This window comes from Carettochelys insculpta, chromosome 2 (assembly GCF_033958435.1).
Source record: "Carettochelys insculpta isolate YL-2023 chromosome 2, ASM3395843v1, whole genome shotgun sequence".
In the NCBI taxonomy this organism is placed as follows: Eukaryota; Metazoa; Chordata; order Testudines; family Carettochelyidae; genus Carettochelys; species Carettochelys insculpta.
In genome coordinates, this window is record NC_134138.1 from 109,483,798 (window position 1) to 109,501,590 (window position 17,793).

The 17,793-nt window shown below is 43.4% G+C and overlaps 1 protein-coding gene across 2 annotated transcripts in view; it reads left to right on the forward strand.

The window, feature by feature from the left end:
* Positions 1–17,793, forward strand: part of ZNF407 (zinc finger protein 407) — a 431,800-nt gene that overhangs the window by 239,336 nt on the left and 174,671 nt on the right. For both annotated transcript variants that reach the window (XM_074987526.1, XM_074987527.1), the window contains one exon: positions 2,944–3,027. In XM_074987526.1, the coding sequence (XP_074843627.1) occupies positions 2,944–3,027 (84 nt within the window). The remainder of the gene's footprint in view (positions 1–2,943; positions 3,028–17,793) is intronic.

Consider the following 17,793-nt stretch of genomic DNA (forward strand, 5'->3'; position numbering starts at 1 on the left):
GTCCAGAAGCAAATCATGGTTATTTACTTCTTTTCTGTTGTTTAAAAAGCAGAGACCAAATCTTGCCATCTTAGCCTAGTGATTTCAGATATAAATGCCCACTGACTTTAGTAGGAGTTTTGTCTGAATAAGAAATGCAGGATTTCTCTCCAAATGAACATGAAGACTCTAGATGATAAACATTATATTGTGTGCACTAAAATGTCTATTTTAAAATAATTCCTCTATTTCAAAAAGACATTATAAACCCTGCCAAAAATAAAACAAAATAGATTTTCAAGCCTGCAAAGGTGCTTTGGGTTCTTAGAGTCCTCATTAATATACAAAGCTGCTGGCCACTCTCAAGTCTACTCAGAGATGTTAAACACAACATGAGCTAATTTTTGACAATACAGAGATGATGAACAATTTCCTAGTAGGCATGGAAGAGCGTTTAACTTTAAAGTGTGAATTTTATGCTGGGGTGGTGGGTATTGCAGCTAGTTAGAAAGATTTATATTTGAAATTAATTAATTAATTAGTTAATATTTAATTAATTATAATTAAGCTTTCTTCTTTATAGCCTTTCTACTCCCTTCCTTTAATACTTTGATGAACTCAAGTGCTGAAGAAAAGATCATGACACTAAAATCCAAGCAGAAATGCAGAGAGATTATAGAAGGAAATTTCTCTGGAAAAAAAAACCCCAATATATTACTTCAGTAATTAATATAATTACTGAGTAATTAATTAATGAGTAACATTGTAAGCCACATTCAGATCTTGGTTATATAATTTTAAAGTTTTACTGGTATTAATTTGCTTTTTAACAGAAATATATTCACATCAAGAGGAAACAAGGGGCTGTTTTTAGTTATTACTGTTTTTTCTGTGCTTGTGGCTTTTGCTTGTTGGTTGATTTTTATTCAGGTACAATTACAAAATGGCTAGAGCTAGTTCTTACTTTCAGATACTGTGAGAGATACTCTGCTTGAGGTCAACCATTTGGAATACTTATTGCATAAGGAGCAAAAGTGGATTCAAAAGTGGATTCTACAGCTGCAAGTCTAAATTTATGTGTAAAATGTTGCTGCCTATGGTTTTTTCTGTGCCACAATACATGGATGTGCCTGCTCAAGCTACATTTCAGATGCTTAAGTACCTTTGTGCAGATCAATCCTTGTTTTTATATATATGCTGTTTCACGCCACTTTTGAAATTTAGCCTGAATCATTCCAACAGCTTGATAATTTTCTCCCAGTGAACAGCACAGGTATCTCACATCAGGTATATTTGGCTAGGGGTAAAGAACAGGTGGGCGCTACCACCATGGACTCATCCACAGAGCTGATGAGAGTAAAGAATGAAGGGAACAAGTGTACTGGGGCCTGAGCTCATGGGAGCCCCTAAATCCTTTGTAACATCTATGTAAATAACACTACATTGGAGGGAGATAGGATCCAAGTGAGCGTGATTTACCAGGGCTGCAAATTTCTATCAAGGGGCCAGCTCTCTGCAGTTCTGTGGAATGCCCTCTCTGGATGCCCCTTGGACTTGGAATTCCCATAGGGGTTTTTCCATACTGAAGCAGGAAGGATAGGAGATTTTGTTTGTGGCCTTCTTCTCTCCATATACAGTGGATATACTAGAAAGTATCTCAATTACAGGAATGCTATCGAAGCATCATTAATGCAGGCTCTATACCCCTCCGGAATGGAGTGTTTGCCAAAGGTACTAATATAGATAAATATCGGGGGGAAAGGAACCAGGAGAGGCTGATGCCTCAGGGCTAGGCTAGAGGTCTTAAAATGTTGTGGATCCCAGTGGGTTTGGAAGACAGCACCCCTTCTGATCCTTTGAAGAGCCTAAATCTCCCTCCCAATGAAGGGAGAATTTACTCAGTTAGATCTCCCACATACAGTATCCTGACTCTTCTAATGCCTTCTCTTTGGTATTTCTGTGGGTAGGTTCAGTTTGATTCCAAATTAGTAAAGTGACTAATTTGTTTTTAAAGCTATTTTATAATTGCGTTGTATCTGTCCAAGGTTAACATTATTATTCCATCATGCCCTTCTCAATGGGTCTTATGGGATGAAACTGCCTCGTATGCTAGTACTTACTGTGTAAAAATGTTACAGTGAAATGATAGATTATATTTATAGACAATAAGGCAAAATTTTAGCTGGAATAAAAATACTAAAAAAAAAATGAGCATTTACACACTTTTTACAAGTACTGAGTCTGCCAAATCTCTCTAATTGTTCCGGTGGTTTGGAATGAAGAAATATCATTAAAGATGAACAATATGAGTTCTGCAATTTCTGCAGTAATCCCCAGACTTGTTTTCTTTATGTCATGAAAGTTTTAGGAACATAAACAGTACTGAATTGCCATTGGTACTGAACAATATAGCTTTTATTGTTGCCTGGGTTCTTCATTGTATTCAAGAAAATAATTTAATTCTTTTTATTAAATGTAAGGTTCCTAAAGAAAACCATGAGCAAATCAGTTAAAATTTCTCACTACCCTTAATTTGTTAGTAAATTCAATATATTTTATTTAAGCAGAATCATATATACAGTATATTAACTTTTCCAGGCAATCTTTACTCAGCACAGAAAGGCCAGATGTATGGGAATTGTAAAAAATCAGAATATGCATAAAAACTGTTCAAGTGCATAAAGCAGCCCCATCTGGAAGACATCTAACAGAAATGAAGTTGTACAAAACCATTCCATTGATAATAAAGCTAATTTTTATGGGTCTGACAAGTATGTAATTATGTTCAGTGGTGCTTTTCAGATTTTATCACAGTCAATAAACCGCAGTGGTAATTTCATTCCCATTTGACATATTTACATGGAAACATTTGATTGGAGGAATTAGTAACCCTGAAAGCCTTGATAGATATGTTTTAATGATCTGTGACCTCAGCAGTCCCTCATCTGTTTATTGTTGCAACAGGCGAGAAGTCATTCCTGTGTGACCTTTGTGGCTTTGCCGGTGGGACACGTCATGCCCTCACTAAGCATCGGAGACAGCACACAGGTTGGTAAAGCTGTCTTTACCCTTTGGTGTATTCTTAATAGCAAGGGAGTATCATCAAGATGGGGGAATAAAGAAAGTCAAATAGCACATTACAGCACAAATAATATATTGGTTCCTTGTTTGCTTTCCCTTTTTCATTTTTGTAAAATCTGTACACCCAGGCTGCATATGAGATGCTATTAGAGAAGAGTTTGAGTCATCTTCGTATTCATTTTCAAGCAAGATAAAAATGTAAAGATCAGGTGCCTTTTTAAAATTAATCCTAAGTACACTGATGAGTTTTTAAAGGCCCAAGTAGATTACACAACTGCCTGATGCTTTTGCAAGAATCTGCCTGAGGGTCCCTGGGTAAATATTAGAGATCATATTTAGATGAATCCCTTATTTTGGACTTAAACACAAATTAAAGTATAATTCAGTTGCCCTTTCACAGTTTTAAGATAGATTGTAATTAATAGATGCAACTTAAAAATATTACGTGGCTTTCATGTAAAGCAGGGTTTCTCTTTCAAACTGGAGAAGCTTTCATACCACCTGGTTATAAAAATTTAATATCAGATAAAATTGTGTCTCTGTTTCAGAAGACTTAAAAAGTATAAGTATTAAACATTTATTAATATATTTTACCTTAATTATGCTTTTTAGTAATGTATTGTAAGTATTTGTTATTTAAATCGGTTTTGTTCAAACCGATGCAAGAGAGTCACTGTTTCAACTGCAACTTTTATATTAGTGACTAGCAGGAGGATAATGTACTATTATCAAGCATAATAGTATGTGGTTAAGTCACTCTTATTGAATGTACAGTGGACAGAAATTGCTAACAAATGCCTGGCTCTTCTTGTTTCATTGCGAATTTTCCATGATTTTAGCATTGTGGCACTGTCAAGACTTTCAGTTCAGGACTTTCACCATCTTAGTGCAGAAGTTCCTTGATCGTACTTCCTCTGTTTTCCTGGGCATCCTGAAGCATTATACTGACAGCCATGATGTCAGATTATTCAACCACATCTTTTTGGAGGGTAGGTGCAATGTTTGCACAAAGGTGGGGATTTCAGAGATTGACTGCCAAAATCATGAAGTATTTTTGTTACAGAGATAACTATCTATGGCCAAGTTCTCCTCTTGTCACAACTGTTCATTTTCACTGAAGTCAACAGGGTTGTCATTTCTGGGAATTAACTTCTGTGCTAGCAAAAAATTGTACATATGTGAGATGTACTGTCTCATTCATTTCCCTTTTACTAAAGGATGTTTATATACTTAAAGTATTTAAGATGATGCATTTAGAAAATTTTGCACTGTATTCTGTCAGTGTCACTGTGTTAGTGCATCTAAATTTTAGCGAACAATAACTGTTGTAGTTTAAATCATGAGCTTCCATTTTGACTCCCAATTCTCATTTCCTGATAACTTTTTAAAATGTTCTCTTAGTGGGATGGGAATTCAGATACTACTGCTTAAATAACACAAGATAATATCATACATAATTTTTGCTACCTTAGCTACACCTGTGCAGTATCTTCCAGTACTGTACTGTATAATAGTCTGTGTTTGTTGTGTAGTTCATTAAATTATTTTATGTCGGGGTGAGCAAACTTTTTATGTGAGTCCCCATTTCTTGTCCCTGCAATTAACAGGGCCCCCCAGCCCGTCTAGTGTAATCCAAATTTTGGTTATGTTCATATAAAAAAAAAAGCTTTTGGAATGCGTAAGAAAAAAATACGTAGAATTTAAAAACTTTATTGATTGGTCTATAAATGTGGATACACATATGTAAAAACAGTAACATATTTCAACATTTTTAATGAGATGGGTGAGCCTGAGAGCCAGCAGCCGATTGTGCTGCATCCCCTTTACAAAAGTTCACACCCCCCCCCAAGAGGGCCTGCCCCCCACTTTCCTCAACTCTGATTTGTGTGAAGTGTGTAACATTACTTCACTAACAGCTGGCATATAGACCGGTTAGGATATGTCTACACAGGAAAGTTATTTTGAAACAATGGCTGCTATTTTGAAATAATTTTGTGAGTGCCTACACAGTGTAACCTCTACTTTGAAATAATTTCAAAATAGTGGTCAGCTTATTTCAAATTTGGTAAACCTCATTCCTCGAGGAATAGTACCTATTTCAAAATAGGTATTTTGAAATAGGGGCTGTATAGACAGAGAATAGGGGCTATTTAGAAATAAGCTATTCCGAACAAGCTTCTTTCTAAATAAAGCTGCTGTACAGACATAGTATTTCAGACTAGAGCTCCTGGAAGCAGTACTTTGAGGAGCTCTAATCCAAAATAGACTGTATTGTGTGTGGGTACACTTTCAGAATACATTTTGCTTATTTGGGGAGTTCCCTGGAGTGTAGATGTGTTATTCCTGCACAGTTTATTTTGGAATAGTAACTCCAAAATAAATTATTCTGGAATAACTCTGTAGTGTAGACATGCCATTTCTGACCAAGTATGCAGCTAAAGTTACCTTCATAGTCAGATGACTCATATTCTTCATTATGCATTCTGTAAAATATGAAATATCGTGATGCTGATAAATTATTGATAGACATGGAAGAGTTATATCAAGTCCCTAAATTAATGAAAATATATCTGACAAGCATAATACTGAATTTTTTTTATTTAAAAACGAACAGAAGATATTACAAATTCTTCATGTATTTATCTCAAGCTACAGAAAAAGGCATGCCATTATATGACGGTTTTTGATAAATAGTATGTGATCAAGAAAATAAAAACAGTGGAGATTGTAAATTGGCATCAATCTGTTGAAGGCAATGGATACAGTTTCAGTAAAATGGAGCTGTATTAGTTTAAACCAGCATAGGGTCTTGTCCTGTATACAAGAAGTTTTCAAAATGTGGGTTCTGGCTTAACAGGGTAAGCCACTTGCAGGTCACAAGGTGCTTTGTTTACCTGAACATCTGCAGTCACGGCCACTCACAACTCTCAGTGGCCACAGTTTGCCATTCCTGGCCAATGGAAGCTGTGGGAAACAGCACAGGCTGAGGCACTGCTTCATGCATTTCCCATTGGCAGGAAGTGGCAAGCCATGGCCGCTGTGAGCAGTTCTGCCTGTGGGTTGTCAGGTAAACCAAGCATCTCGCAGCCCACCAGCATTTTAGTCTGACAAGCCACGACCCAAAATATGAAAACCTCTTCTGTAGAATAATATATGCAAACAAGAGGTAGATCTAGTGCTGCACATGCAACAGAAGCTTTTTAATTTACTGAGTTCTGAGTAATTAACCATGCAACTATAACCTTTTGTTATTTGTAATAGCATTCTTGCATTATGATGGTTAAACTCATTAGCCAAACTTTCCAACCATAGATGCCTAAAGCTAGGCATCTGAATCTGTATTTAGGAACCAAATAAAAATATTCTTATTTTGAGGCACCTTGACCCCTTGACCACGAGGGAGAGTTTTAGGTACTTGGCTTCTCTGCAAATCAGGCCATTTTTAACAAGTGCGCTACCTTTCATACCTTCGAAGTTATCTTTCTGCTAAAGTTGACATTGATGCAGAAATCCAGCATCGTCTGAGCCATGCAAGCTCTCCTTTTGCCCACCTGAGACAAAGGGTCTTTGAAAACAGGACATCTATCCTAAGACAGAGTTCCTTGTATACCATGAAGTGGTTGTTCCAATGCTGCTATATGCATGTGAAACCTGGACAACATACAAGTGTCATGTGAAGGCACTTAATATCATCAACGCTGCCTCAGGAGAATCCTAAATATCTCTTGGTAAGATAGGCGCACAAACTCTAGCCTTCTGGAAGAGTCCAACGTGACCAGCATTGAAGCCATTTTCATTCATCAGCAACTTCACTGGACTGGTCACATGGTTTGTGTATCTGATCAGCACCTCTCAAAACAGATTCTGTTTTCTGAATTGAAGGAAGGATGGAGGAGTGTTGTGAAAGTGCTATAAAGACATGCTGAAGGCATACATGAAAAAGTGCAGCATTGGTGTTGACAGTGGGAGAACCTTGCCCAGGACTGTCCCCAGTGGAGAATGGTAATCTGTGAGGGCGAGGCACAGTTTGAGAAGTCCCACCACAGTGCAGACGAGGGGAGAAGGAATGAAAGAGAAGAGTGTCAAGAACTGCCGTGTGCGCCTCCTGCCTCTTCTGTGATCAGATCTGTGGTTCCAGAAGTGGGCTGGTCAGGCATCAACAGACTCACAAATAGGAGGCTGACATGAAGACATCCTACTCATTTTTGAGTGACCACCAAGAATATATATTTACATGCCTAAAGTTAAGTTGAAAATATTGGTCATTATAAACAGGTTTGGTCCCAGTGAAACACTTTTAATGCAATTTATTTTCTGGATGACATTTGGCCTCCTCATGCCACCCTGGTGGAGTCTTCCCTGCTATGATCTCAGGCATTTGAGGTTATAGATCATGAAGCTTGCATCCAGTAGGCATAAGTTTATATTTTATGTCAGGACTGTAGGCTCGTTATTACTTTGCTATTAACTTTATGCTATACAGGACAGTATCTCAGAGACAGAAGGATCTGTCTTTTTGGCATTTATCTGCCTCTGTGGCACAAACAATCGGAGATGATTCTTTAGCAGAAAAATTATCAGTGTCTTCTATTTGTTGCAAAGAAAATGGCTCAGTATGCCTTTTGTTGGTGGTGTTTTTACTTATGCATGTTCCACGTTATTTTTATGCAATTCATAGCTTTATTTCAGTGCTAGGTCACATGCCTCACTCTTTGCAATCATATTTCTCTTGCATACCCCTGTATGCTATATTCTGTGCAAACAGAATGCTCAAGAAAATTACAATAAAGTTTGAAAGGGATTTAGGTTAAAAATGGCCTAAATGTCTTAAATAATTCCCTGCTATAATACAAAGTGTCTCAGAGAGTGACACAAAACATCTCCGTATCCAAGATTTATTATCACCTGTCAGAGACCCTGCATTCAAGGGCAAAGGAGCAAATCCTCACATGTAGTTGAGGTGTCCTGACCACTTTAATAAGCTTCCTGTTCTCCCAGCCCCCAGGCATAAGTTGTCTTGATATCCATGAGGAATGTTCAGAATATGTGACACGGAGGAGAACTGGCTGTGGTACCTGAGCATGACTTACCACTTAATCCTTCATTCTCTTGCTTCTGATGCTTCTCTTGCTTCTGAGTTTGTTCCTCCTTTTGGGAACAGAATTGAGCCAGACTGTGCACTTACATTGAGGAATGCCTGATTCTGCAAATAGTTCCCTTTTCTTCACTGGAATTATTTGCAGAAGAAAGTACTACTCAACATGAATATGGGATTCTTTCCTTTTTTCACTCACAGGGCAAAACATCTTTCTCAGACTTCTGCGTAGTAAACAGAGAATGCGACACATCGCAAAATTGTTTATATTTTTAAAATGAGAAAGAGAGAGTAGTTAAAAAGTGGTCATGTTAAACAGGAAAGAACTATGTTAAGTCTTAAGTGGTGGCTAATGTATGCTTTGTGCTTTCATTAGTATGGTGCGTTTCCACACAAACCTGTTTGACAGAGATGCTCAGTTGCACAGTATCGTGTGTTAACATGTCAGTCCTGAGAGAGGGTAAAAAAGTGGTATTGTTTTCTTGAAGAATGAAGAAATGTGTGATTTGTTGGTTAACATCTCTATTCTATAGAAAGAAGCAACAACAAAACATGTATTTAGTCAGTAGGTATACTGCTTCTCTGTGCTATGTAGCCTTTGAATGTAGAATGGCCTATGGTTTTCACTAACCTTGACTTAATAAGATTTTGTGAGGTTTTTTTGGTGGTTCACTAAGAGCTTTTCATGCGGTTCTATAACAGATTAGCACAGGAAATTCTATAGTGTGTTTCATCAGCCAAATAGCTTTGTTTTTGGAATTGCTGAATATCCACATTTTCGGCTAAAGGCACCAGAACTGGAGATGTTCAGTACCATGGTATTTCCCGTTGTAAAGAGACTTCATTAGAATGATGCCTCTGTCCTTGTTTAGTACTTACAGGTACTTGTGGAACAAAAAATAAATTTTATCTGTAAACAGAAACTGGGTCAAAAAGCCAAGTCATTGTCTTCTAACAGCTTATTTTTTGTGTGAATTGCATGCATTAACTGTGAGTAAGTGACAGTCCTTATTTACATATGTTACTTTTGTAATTTCAGTAAAGTACACCACTGTTTTAGAGTGTACTTACAGTTCATTGTAGCTTCTGAACCTATTGCAATGCCTAAGCAGTTTGTGTCTTTGTTCAAATGTCCTGAATTTCTGAAGATAGTGCTTACATGCTTCATACAGATCACTATTCATATGTTCAGTATCATTCGGTCATTTCAATCTTGTACTTCTCAAGACATTTGTAGGTCAGTGTAATAAAGAACGAAAATTTAATATGTGTTTTCATCCAGATGAATGACTCAGTTTGTATTTCTGTTTCTCATGTGAACTGCTCTTTGACTTCAATGTGCAGTTGTTACCTGGCATTGAATTGAATGTATCATGTAGCCTCTTGCTCCACCCATACTAACAAAAAAAAAAAAAAAGGGAAATCTGAAGGGAATGTGTTGTTTTTTCTTTCCCTTTAGACCATTAGGAAAATGTGAAACTTATTTACAGCACAGTTTTAGTAATAAATTCTGGTTAAAATCGAGGTGTCTTAAACTTCATCATAGTGTGGTCAATATTTTACAAGAATTGTTTCATGGACCTTTTTCTCTTCCATTCTTGAATACACAGACCATGTGTTCTTACCACAATGACAATTTGCCATCAGATCACATCTCTGTGGCAAATTACAGCAGTTTCTCTTATGGAAAGTGTATTAAGCAAGTATGTATGATTTTTTTGAATATCTTTTATACAGCAAGGGATAATTCTTTTTTTCCTTTGTTGTTATGAAGCAGTGACAATCTGTTAGAAGTAAATAGGCTGTTTCTTCTTTCAAGCTTTTTAGAGGACTTGGGCTCCTCTTTAGTGAAAAGCCAGATCAGCTGTAGAAGCAGCAGGAAATTAGGAGAAGTCAGCAACATATGGCTGTCAGACAATAGTTTGGGTTGTGTTCTTGTTTCAAACATGATAGCTTACTAAATACAACTTTAAAATCTATGGTATGCATTGGGTAATCTATAAGGACTTTGTTTGCATGACTACCACTGTATAGCTACGTCTACACATGTGTGCTACATCGAAATAGCTTATTTCGATGAATAGCATCCACATGTCCTCCAGGGCTGGTGCCATCGACGTTCAACGTCGACGTTGGGCAGCACCACATTGAAGTAGGCGCTGCAGGGGAGCATCTACACACCAAAGCGGCACACATCGAAATAAGGGTGCCAGGAACAGCTGCAGACAGGGTCACAGGGCGGACTAGCACTTCCGGGGCAACAGCTAGCCGCTCCCTTAAAGGGCCCCTCCCAGACACACTCAGCCTGCACAGCATGCGGTCTGCAGAGCCACAGGCACGCACACCCATCAAAGCAGTATGGACCCCCAGCAGCAGCAGCAGCCAGAGGTCCACACAGCCGCCCCTGCAGGAGCAGTGCTCGCCCTGCTTAATGCTATGCAGGAGGCAGCTGACCACCTTTTATTCACAGAAGAGGAGCTGCCCCCAGGGGAGGAGGAAGCAGCCCCAGACCTTGCTGCCCTCCGACCCCCCCCGCCACACACACCGCCGGCTGTGGAGCTACCCCATGAGCACAGACTGGTGGGAGCAGCTGGTGTGCAGTGAGTGGGACAACGAGCGCTGGCTCCAGAACTTTCTCATGAGCTGGCAGACATTCCTGGAGCTCTGCCAGTGGCTCACCCCTGCACTGAGGCACCAGGACACCTCCATGCGGCGTGCCCTCACGGTCGAGAAACGGGTCGCCATCGCTGTCTGGAAGCTGGCCACTCCAGACAGCTACCGATCCGTTGGGCAGCAGTTTGGCGTGGGCAAGGCCACTGTCGGGGCTGTTCTCATGGAGGTAAGAGGACCTGGGGGGGAGCCTGGGGGGGAGGGCAGCCCTGGGGGGGAGGGACAGACACACCCTGCACACCCCTCACTGCTGCTCTCCCATGTCCTTCCCCTGCAGGTCGTCGCGCCATCAATGCCCTGCTCCTCCACAGGCTCGTGCGGCTTGGGGACCCGGATGCCGCCATCGTGGGGTTTGCCAGCCTGGGCTTCCCAAATTGCTTTGGGGCTCTGGATGGGACCCATATCCCCATCCGTGCCCCGGAGCACAGTGGGGGACGCTTCCTGAACAGGAAGGGCTACCATTCGGTGGTCCTCCAGGCCTTGGTGGACAGCCGGGGCCACTTCCTGGACATTTATGTTGGGTGGCCTGGCAGCACCCACGACGCCCGGGTGTTCAGGAATTCGGGCCTGTGCCGCCGGCTGCAGGCGGGGACCTACATCCCCCAGCGGGAGATCCCTGTGGGGGACACCCCCATGCCCCTCTGCGTCGTCACAGACACGGCATAACCCCTCCGACCCTGGCTTAGGCACCCTTACACGGGCCATCTCAGCCAGCCAGGAGCGCTTCAACACGCACTTGAACCATGCGTGCCAGGTGGTCGAGTGCACTTTTGGCTGCCTCAAAGGGCTCTGGAGGTGTCTCCTCACCCGCCTTGATGCAGGCCCCACCAACATTCCCCAGGTTGTGGGCGCGTGCAGTGCACTCCACAACCTGGTGGAGAGCAAGGGGGAGGCATTCTTCCAGGCCTGGGCTGTGGAGGCTGGCAGGGCTGACGTGTAGCCACCCGCTGCCCCCAGTCACCAGGTGGACCCCGAGGGGATCCGGGTCTGGGAGGCCCTGCTGGCCCATTTCGACCAGGCCGCGGGGTGAATGCTGGCAGGCCCCCCACCGCACCCCCCCATCCTCCACAACACTCACTGCCCCCACGCCCACACCACAGAGCACCCAAGAGCACACACCCCCCACTTTTCTTGCAAATAAAGATGGACCTGTTGTTTTTGAAACCAAAAACCAGTGATTTCTCTTATTATTCATACTACAAAAATATATATAGAGAGGAGCAGAACAAAAGAGGGGAACTATTTATATGGGGGGGGCAGGTACCATATAACAGAACAGGGGTGTAACACAAACTATATACAAATATATATGATGGGGGATATGTACAAAGGGGGTGGGGGGGTCACATCCTGGGCCCCACACCTCTCTACTGTCCGGTGCCTGGGGTTGGCGGGCATGACCCTCGCCTCGGCCTGAGCTCTGGCCGAGGCTGGCTGGGGGCCGGGCGAACCGGCAGGTATGGCCGGCGGGTGTCAGCAGGCCCCAGGTCCCTCTTGGCAGAAGGCCCCAGGGTGGCGGACAGCAGTGGGACCGCAGTCAGAGCAGCGGGTGGAGTGGCGGGCAGAGCGGCGGGCGGCGTGTCATGGGGGGCCAGGTATTCTGCTATGCACTCAAACGTGCGCATGAAGGCCCCCCATGCCTCCTGGCACCAGGCCAGCGCTTGCTCCTGGAGCTCCAGCCGCCGCTCCGACACCTCCTGCTGACGCTGGAGGGTTGCGAGCAGCTGGGGGTCCGTGGCCGTCCTCTGTTGGTGGTGGCTCTGCTATCGGCCCCGTCCTGGGGCTGGTCGGTGCTCCGCCGAGGGGCTGGCCTGCAGCGATGACCCCGGTGAGCTCTCTGGGACCACAGAGACCTCGCTGGCACTCTCCGGGTCCTCCGATGGTGCAGCTGCGGAACACAGGGGGGGAAGAAGAGTGGAGACAGCCATTAGTGTGGACCCCGACCCGTGGCCCTTGTCCTCCTACCCCTCTGCTGCTGGTTCCCCATCCCCATCCCCATCCCTGGGAGATGCTGCTGATGATGATGGGTATCCCACCCCCTCCCCCCTGGGGGACGCTAGATTCCACTCCCCCCATCCCCAGGGATGGGGCATGGCACTGTCCTGCTGGTGGGGGGGCAGGGGCTGATGCACTCTTCTGAGGGACATGCCACTGCTGTCTTTGGGGCCATGGTCATCTGGGCATGTGGAAGGCCCTGGTCATGTCTGTTGTCCCCGCCCCCCCTTAACCCCAGGGATGTGCACCGGGGGGTACATACCTGACAGTCCGCTCCCACGGTCGGGGAGCACCCTCTGGGCAGACGCCCTGCTGGAGCTCCGGGACGGGAGGGTGATGTGGAGCCCCCCCGTCACTGGAGGAGGATTCCCCCTCCTCCTTCTCCGGCATCCCAGGGGTGGGCTCCTGGGGGGGGCCTGGGGTGCAGGGCTTGCCTCCAGGGCGGACTCCACCTCCGGGGCCTGCTGGGGCTCGTCAGCCGAGGTGTCAAGAGTGGCCGGCAGGGAGGAGGTGTACCGGGGGCCCAGGATGGACCTGAGCTCCCTGTAAAAGGGGCAAGTGGCGGGGGCGGCCCCAGATCGGCTGGCCGCATCCCGGGCCCGGGTGTAACCCTGCCGCAGCTCCTTCACCTTACTCCTGACATGGTCAGGAGTGCGGGCAGGGTGACCCCAGGCAGCCAGGCCCTCGGCCAGCCGAGTGAACGCATCCGCGTTCCACCTCTTGCTCCCCGTTACCTGGAGCACCTCCTCCTCGCTCCAGAGCCCCAGCAGGTCCCGGATCTCGGCCTCTGTCCAGGAGGGGCCCCGCTGCCTTTTCCCAGGCTGGCTGCCAGACTGGGAGCACTGGGGGAGATTCGGGGGCTGGCGGGTGGCCATTGCAGCGGGGGTGGTGGCTTGGGGCTGCAGGGAGGCATGCAGGCAGGCCACGTGTCAGTGCTGCCGCCTGCACGCGCTCTCAGCTTCCTGCACAGGAACACAGGGGGCGGGGAGCTTTAGGGGGCCGCTGCACGCAGCGACCATAGAGCTCAGGGGCTGGAGAGAGCGTCTCTCAACCCCTCAGCTGATGGCCGCCATGGCGGACCTTGCTCTTTTGATGTTGCGGGATGCGGATCGGCTACACGTGCCCTACTTCGACATTCAACATCGAAGTAGGGCGCTATTCCCATCCCCTGATGTAGATGTGGCGGGCGCTACTTTGAATTAGCCAGCACGTGTAGACGCGGCTCAAATGTGACATCTAGGACAAAATGAACACACCTTTCTGTAGAGACAATAGGTGTGAGACCTTTTCCACCCTGTTAATACTATGTGTGTTTTGTTAAAGGTGCTTCCCTAATTGCATTTTAAACTTCTTAAAGGTCATTCACATCAAAGCAGGATCAGCAATGGCATATTCCTATAACCACCAGCACTCTGTAGTGTGAAAAAAAAAAAAAGCATTCTTGATCAAGAATCGTGCCCTCGCTATTTATTATTATAGTATTAGTTTAGCAATCATTAAAATTACTTAAATAGTGTCATATATTTGGGGAGGGATAGCTCAGTGGTTTGAGCATTGGCCTGCTATGCCCAGGGTTGTGAGTTCAGCCCGTGAGGGGGCCATATAGGGGGAATGTGTTATTTTTGCTTTCCATTTAGACCATTAGGAAGATGTGGAACTTATTTACAGCACAGTTTTAGTAATAAATTGTGGTTAAAATAGAGGTGTCTTCAACTTGATCATAGTGTGGTCGATATTTTACAAGAATTGTTTCATGGACCTTTTTCTCTCCCATTCTTGAATACACAGACCATGTGTTCTTACCACACGGTAAGATCTAGGGTAAACTGGTTTAAAAAAAAATTGTCAGGGATGGTGCTTGGTCCTATTGAGGGGGCAGGGGACTTGACTTGATGACCTCTGAAGGTCCTTTCCAGTTCTAGAGAGAGGTAGGTATATCTCCACAAATTTACAGTGCAATTTATCAGTGAGCTTACAGTCAAAAGACACTCAGGAAGAAGAACAACACATATTTAGGAAAGGGAGCATTTAAATGTTCCTGGTGAACAGAAGAAAAAGGGAGAGGACATTTAAAGGCTAAGAAAAAGATGACTATTTTAGGCATAAGCTTAGATTGGGAGAAAGACATGATGCAAATGATGAAACAATTATGAAGAGCATAAGGAATCAGAGGAGGAAATGAAAGCTGGGATCACATGTGAAGGCTCAAAAATGAAGCTAATCAAGAAATGTAAGGAGATATGACCATAGTGGCAGGATATGAAGAGAGCTTTGACTAGAGTGGATTTTGAATAAAGTGAAATATGGGCTCTGCACAGTAAGTAAAATCTGAAAGAAGGTTATAGTTGAAGTAGGTAGCACTGCCTGTTGTTAAGATTGCCTGTCACTTCCTCTTACAGGATCTGGTTTTCAGTTGCTTATAAGTTTGCCAAATTTTAATAATTTAGTTTCCATACTGAGTAGCTTTATAAGTGCTAGCTGACTGATATTTAATTCAGAAGTAGTTTAGAGTCTGACTACCTGAAAAACTCATTTATGTTCCTGTCTGGCACCACAAGAATTGTTATTAGACAAAGGATTGGCGATTATAGCTCTTTGGCTTTAGCAAAAGAGGACTAGCAGAGATTGGTCCTTTACTTTGGAACTCATTTTCTCCCTGGGTTTGATGGATCCTTGGTTTGATGGATCCTGGGTTTGATCACCTTTCAGGCTTTCCTAATCTCATTTCTCAGGCTCTTTAGGTAGTTGTAGTTATTAAAGCTAGAGATGACAGAAAGGAGAGTAGTTTCTTTGCATAGGTTGGGAACCTTTCAAAGTATTTTGATCTGTTCACTGTCCAAAAGTGTACCTGAAACACGCATCTGCCCTTACTATTTTTAAGCCAAAATTTTATACAACTTTCTAGTAGTCTTGGCAATGACAAAGAATGGACAAAGAATAGCCAATGTTTTCAAAGGCTTAAGGAACAAATTTCTTATCACCAAAATTTGCTCTTGCCCTAATGGTCTGAATAGCAGTATTTCTGATACATAGTGATAAATGCATTCCCACTGAAACCGCTGATATAGCCTGTTTCTGAGTACCTCCTGTTGAGGAACCCTGGCGGGGTAGCATGTATTCTGCCTTAGGCTTGCTTCATATCAGATATGAAATGGAGCAGGCAGTATAGCTATAGTGGAAACTGAGCTGATAGCTATCAGAGGGGACATGGGCACATGATGGGAGCATTGATTGGGAATGGGAATGTTGTTATATATCAGGAGACGAGGGAATGAAGTTGAGTGGGTAGAAATGGGACCAAGCACTGAGGAGGGGAAGTGAGTGGGGAAATGGGGATCAGTGAAGATCTTTGCTTGGAGAAAAAGCAAAAGCAGCTGAGCCAAGCCCATGGGCTAGGCTGGTTTGGAAGTAGTACTTCTTTGGATGTGCTGGTGGAATAAACAGTTTGGGCTTCTTTTTGTCACCCTGTCCCTTTAGTCTGAGATGTTCTGTTTTTGACTGAGACAAGCTCATCTACCTACACGTTTTCTTACTGACTTTGTTCCATACATAAATATTTTTTCTCTTTGGTGCCGCCTCCAAGAGCTACTGAGAATGTTAGGCAGTCATTTTTCCCTACTTCATTTGGCCTTTTGTTTTGTGTTCCTGTGATGTATTTTCTGTCAGGTGAAATTTACACATACTCTTCCTGACAGGAGCACTTAGCCACAAGGATTTGCTAAGGAGAAACTTCCTCATGTGGTGGGTGAGGATTATTCATTTTTCTTTTGGTCATGATGGAATTTCCAACTCTACTACCTACGGTGGAGACTCACTAATCTGTCAGCCTCACTGACACTGCCTCAGCATAGCAACAGAACTTCCCTGATGTGTGTTGAAGTGAACTGCAAACCTGGACATTATTTGCAGTGCAATTTTGCTGGTTTCCTGTATACAAAAGTGCAGTTTATTAAGATTCAAATGTGTATGAAATGAAAATTGCTGAAAGAAAAGAAGAAAGATCTTTCTCTACAACACTTGAAGCCGTAGTGTGTAGGCTTCAGAAATATCACTATCTTCTTTAATTCTCTAAGCAAAAGCAAAGTAGGAGTTGGCACAGGAACTTTCAGTTCAAGAATAGGTTGCAGAAATAGTGCTAGGGAACATGGTATCCCAGAGAGTTTAATCAAACAAGAAGCCACTGTCAGCCAAACAGTTGGAAAAATCACTTTCCTCAGAGAAGAAGAGATTGACAGGACTGGAATATTTGCCAGCAGTCCCAATATCTCCAGCACACTCTTGGGTTTCTGCATTATGTTCTGCCCCTTGCCCCCTTCTCAGGGAACAGGGACTGAAAAAGAGCAGCTAAAATTCTCTCTAATTGCTGCAAAAGTAGTTATTTTAACTCTCAAAGCTATGTCTTCCATGCCTGCTTCTCCACAGTCCCATGCAGGTTTCCCATCTTTTGTCCCTACAGCCATTTTTCAGAGCCTAAGAAGACTGAGCTTCTCCTTGTTTGGCTACTTAGAAATATGAGGAGTAATCCCAGCTTTCATTTTGAAAATATGTATGGGATTATTACAACCATCTATTATTAACATGGCCTAACATTTCCCATTGTCAGTTACTTGTAGCTTTGCCAAATCTCAGCTGTTTTGGTTGAAATTTTCCATGCCAGGTGTCTGCCTCAGGCTAGTTTTTTAAGATGACAGCCAAAACAGATTAGTCATTTTGGCGAACGAGGCTAGGAAAAAAAGATGTTGCTTCGTCCACGTTAAAAAAAATCCTGGCAACCTTTACTTTGAAAACTTTTTGCTTGCCCTGCTTTGGAGCAGCACTTGATATCTGGCAGGGAGTGGCCCTTATGTTAGGAAATGTTCCTTCCTATGTCCCAAAGAAAATCTAACCGAATTTCATCAAGTTATAAACCTTCTCAAAAATCACCATGTGCACATGCTCAATGGAGACTTCTTAGAATTTAGTTATGGAATTCC